General features: G+C 45.7%; 1 protein-coding gene across 1 annotated transcript; it reads right to left on the bottom strand.

Moving 5' to 3' along the window:
* Positions 1-686: 686 nt before the first annotated feature.
* On the bottom strand, positions 687-1,796 carry LOC116954281 (lysophosphatidic acid receptor 6-like). The gene has a single exon (XM_032974866.2). It carries the CDS (start codon positions 1,794-1,796, stop codon positions 717-719), a length of 1,080 nt encoding a protein of 359 aa, XP_032830757.2. The 3' UTR covers positions 687-716.
* Positions 1,797-4,530: the final 2,734 nt, after the last annotated feature.

Here is a 4,530-nt window from a genome sequence, read left to right as displayed (position 1 = left end):
CCAACCCTTCCAAATTAAGCCCATATTGTGTCTCCTCCTTTGGCGCCTTTCCTTTTTAGGACCCGCCCCTTATCATTTAAGCCCCGCCTGCTTTATGTTTAAGCCACGCCCCTTTCCCCAGACACGGGGGTTGGGCTGTATGTCTTATCTGTGTGCATGTTGAGCTTCTTTCGCACCATACCAACCATGCTAATCGGAGGTTCAGGGTCGGGCTCATCTGGGCGGTGGTAATTGTAGAAGTGGGAGGAGGAGCAGTGTCCGCACGCAGAAGTAGGAGGTTGTGATGAGTGACTTCACAGAACTTCGCACGGACAACAGAAGTTATTGTCACCAAGCCAAACACTTTCTGGTATTGTCTTTTGCTAAATGTCTGTCACCTTTTTGCAGCAAAATTTGTCTTTACATCCTCTTTAGGGAGACATCGCAGATCTGAACCACAATGCTCTCAATGCTAAACAGAGAAGTGCTGTTAATCTTTCCTCACAGCTGAGAAGGGCTGCAATGGGAACATTGCAATGGTGGTGGGTTTTGTAGAATAATCACGGTCAAACAAACCGTGCATTATGGCCGATTCAATGATTCTGATATGAAGACTTTGCAGGTGCTTGCTTAGAATCGTCCTTCAACGAGTAGACTCAGCCGCCCCCCCCCCCCACCCCCCCTCAGTTAGGGTTCTTTCGTGCCACTCATTCTTTGGCCCCTTAAGCCGCCCTTCCTTACGCGGTGTTGATGTACGGCCTGAGCTCCAGATCGCGCATGCTTATTGTGTACACGAACATGTCCTTGCTCTTCACGGTGCAGTCCTTGCAGTAGATTCCCGCGCGGCCGAAGCACACCTTCATCGCCGCCCTGGCCGCCTCGCGGAACTGGCTGCCCGACACGAAGAGGATGAGCGGGTCCATGAAGCAGTTGCAGCTGGAGACGAGCAGCGAGACGTAGAAACCCTCCATGGCCATCTGGTTGAGGTCGCAACTGTCCGGGAAGTAGATGTGCACGGTGACGAGCAAGACGCGGCATATGTGCACCGGCACGAAGCAGAAGGCGAAGATGACGAGGATGACAATGATGAAGCAGGCCGCCCTCTTTCGCGTTCGCACCAGCATCGGATTGGTGCTCTGGCAGAGCAGTATGCGAGCCACCTTGACCTGGACGACGACCATGATGAGGAACGGGATGAGGAATCCGATGAAGACCTCCACGGTATTCCAAATCCGGAAAGTATGCATGACGCCCAATTGGTTGAAGCTCAGGCACTTTGTGGTGTTGCTCTGGTTGTAGGTGAGGTTGAAAATTAAGGGCATGCCTATCTGGGGTATAATAGCCAAGGCCCACATTGCCAGGCTTATGATCTTGGCGCGCCTCACCGAATTTTGCCGGAGTGAGCGCAAGGGCTTGCCGATCGCCTGCCACCTCTCGACGCTGATGCAGGTGAAGAAGTAGATGCTGCCGTACATGTTGGTGTAGAACAAGACCGCCATCAGGTCGCAAATGAACTCACCCAGGTGCCAGTCGTTGAAGTTCAAGTGGTAGGCGATCCTCATGGGCAGCTGGAAGACGAAGAGCAAGTCAGCAATGGCCAAGTTGAAGAGGTAAACGGTGAAGCCGCTCCACACCTTGATGTGCCACCAGGTGATCCAGATGGTGAACAGGTTGCCCAACAATCCGAAGACGAACTCCAGGATGAGCACGGGGGGCATCACTTTGGGTAGAAAGTCCTCTTGAAAGATGCAGACGTCGCCGCTGTTGTGTCTGTCGAGCGTGATGGGCTCCGCATCCGCCCGTCCGTCTGGAGACATCTTTCCCGACGTTGCGAGTTTCTGCTTCGAGCGGGAAAAGAGGGGCAGCACGCGGACGTTAACACCACGACGGCGCGACAGGGAACGCGTCTGGTTGAGAAACGTATAGTTTTATGCCGTCGGTTATGCTAAAAGTGAAAATGAAAAAAGAACACGAAAATATAATTGCCAAGCAGTCAATTGTTCCCAAAAAAATATCTTGCAAAGCACGAATTTAGTGGTTATGTATTTGTTCGTGATTGAATCTGGTGCACAAGCTATGCAATATATCGATATTTTTTTTGTAAAATTGCAAAGACACAAATTAAAATCTGAAATTCGGCAAAAAAATCGTCAGAAAACTAAAATGTAAATCATGAACTCATCCTAAATTATATCCAACAGCATTTAGCATTGGGAGATGAAAATCAATCTTATTTTCAGGCCCCTCGTCAATTTCCTGCTTTATAGATTCGTGAAGACCTCCCCGATGCCATGTCGGTCATGGGGGCAGGGGGGGGGGGTCTATAGACCAGACCAGTGGGGTTCTTAACCCAGGGTGCACCCTGCACCCCCTGGGGGTGCGAGATGCACTTTCTGGGGGGTGGGGGGGGTGCGAGACATGGCCAATTTTTTTTAAGAAAGTAAATCATCAAAATTCAAATTACGCACGGGCACGTAAGTTGCAACTTACTTTGCTTCATGAAACCTCTATCTATTTATTAACATTCTACATTAGATCAAAGGGGTGCTAAGCTGCAGTAAAGGGTGAATAAACCCACTGGACCAGACTTTACCACGCTGAGCACTGCAGGAGATTGAATGAATGTGCGTGCGACCGGGCCGCTTCTGATGACGATCGCTTGTGTTGTGATCGAAACGTTGTAGTTTTTGGTTTCTTTTATTTGTATTAATTTGATCCTATCTACGTGACTTTTCCGAAAGACCCAAAGAATATGAATTCCTGCGGTCACGAAAGCTTTAAGTCAAGAATCACTAGATCGTTATTTAAAATTAGCGTCATTTCCCGTCGTCGTAAATAAGCTAATGCAGTGTAAGAGACAACTACAAGCCATATCACCCAATAACCGTCGTATTGTATAATATATAACTAGTGTAATTGCCCGTCATATGACAGGTTAATACAAAATCTATTTATTGAAAAAGACTAAACATAATTAAGATTGTATTAAATTTATTTCATAAATTATTTCTCTATGTACGTCACATTTTGTGTAAATTGTCTTTCATGGATTTTGTTATTTATTGACTGAATATCCACCCATTGTTACGAAGAGCATACAGAGTGTCAGGCGTTCAGCACAGATCACCAATACTACGTGGATACAGCTGTTTTTTTGCATATTATTGAATAACATTGTGTTTTTAGGTGTTGCGGAATGTTTTTTGGTGTTTTTAATTCGATCACGATATTAATTTGGCATAAATCAAGAACAAAATAAGAAAAATGAATATCCTACTTTAAAAAAAGTTACTCTGCCCGGGGTGATGCGTATACGTGCAGCATTTTCATTGTTCAAGTTGTATGTATGTAGTGTATAATGTACCGTATATAAAGATTTGATCACTCAAAATCAAGCGCAGCTAATTTGTTTTGTCACACGCACGTGACGCTGCCGTATCGCCGGATTGGTTACAGCCTTTGGAGCGGTTTTGCCGGATCGGCCCCCTGGATAATGTTGGAGGCAGCCGGATAATCGATAATCGCGCAACCAGGAGGATTATAATCGACGACCGAATGTAAATCCACATCGCAGCAAAGCATCGCTTCCCTCATGCGACAACTTTGGCAGGAAACCTCTGGGGAGATGGAGTCGCGAGGTTTACAAACATAAAACAACTGTCATAATTTTGATTGAAAGCTTTCGTGACTGCAGGGATTCATATTCGTGGCTCTTTCGGTAAAGTCACGAAGAAGGGAATAATATTACTGTCATAATATTACTACTGCTACTGATAATCATCATCATCATCATCATCTTCTCTCAAGCGTTCACCGGGGCATCGCTGCTTTGCTGTTACTGCTGCTGCTGGCCACTTGATGAGTTGAATTCACCTGCTTGAAGAATTTAAACGCTTCAACAACGCAGAGGGCAACACCGGACAACGGGCGCGTCGTCAATACTAAGCAAGCAGTGATGAACAATTTCGCGTGAAATAATAATTTTAATTCGTTAAAAAAGCCCCTAAACAATCGTTCCCAGGGAGGAGACGCGCGCATCAAGCCCGTTTGACGGTTCTGGTGCGGGCTGATGGTTACACACCGCCTGGCGCCTTCGAAGAATGTCAAAGCCAGGAGGAGTAGGTGGGATGACGTTTGCGTGTCGAATGAGGTGGCTTATTTGCCCGAATGTGTCAATAATGCACTCGTGTATCGAAATAAAATAAAAAGCGAGTCAACAAATCCATCAACAACATTTCCGAAAGCGAAACCACTTGTGCCTCACTGCCAACGCAAGCATCGCCATATAATTTTTTTTTGTATCATCATGATTAATAACAATAAGAATATTCTTGGTTCTTTCGGTAAAGTCACGTAGAAGGGAAACAATTAAATAAAAAAACATAAAACAATAAAATTCTCACGACGTTTCGACTGCAACACAAGCAATCGTCATCAGGTGTGAAAACCACAGCAAGAATTTTTTGAAAAAAGTGGCGTGAGAATATTATTGTTTTTTATGTTTATCATTTTATTGTTTCCCTTCTACGTGACTTTACCGAAAGAACCAAG

The sequence above is a fragment of the Petromyzon marinus genome, chromosome 54, assembly GCF_048934315.1.
Source record: "Petromyzon marinus isolate PM22_M1 ecotype Great Lakes invasive population chromosome 54, UKy_Petmar_22M1.pri1.0, whole genome shotgun sequence".
Classification (NCBI taxonomy): Eukaryota; Metazoa; Chordata; class Hyperoartia; order Petromyzontiformes; family Petromyzontidae; genus Petromyzon; species Petromyzon marinus.
The sequence above is the reverse complement of the archived record's forward strand: the minus strand, read 5'-3'. Positions and strand labels throughout refer to the sequence as shown.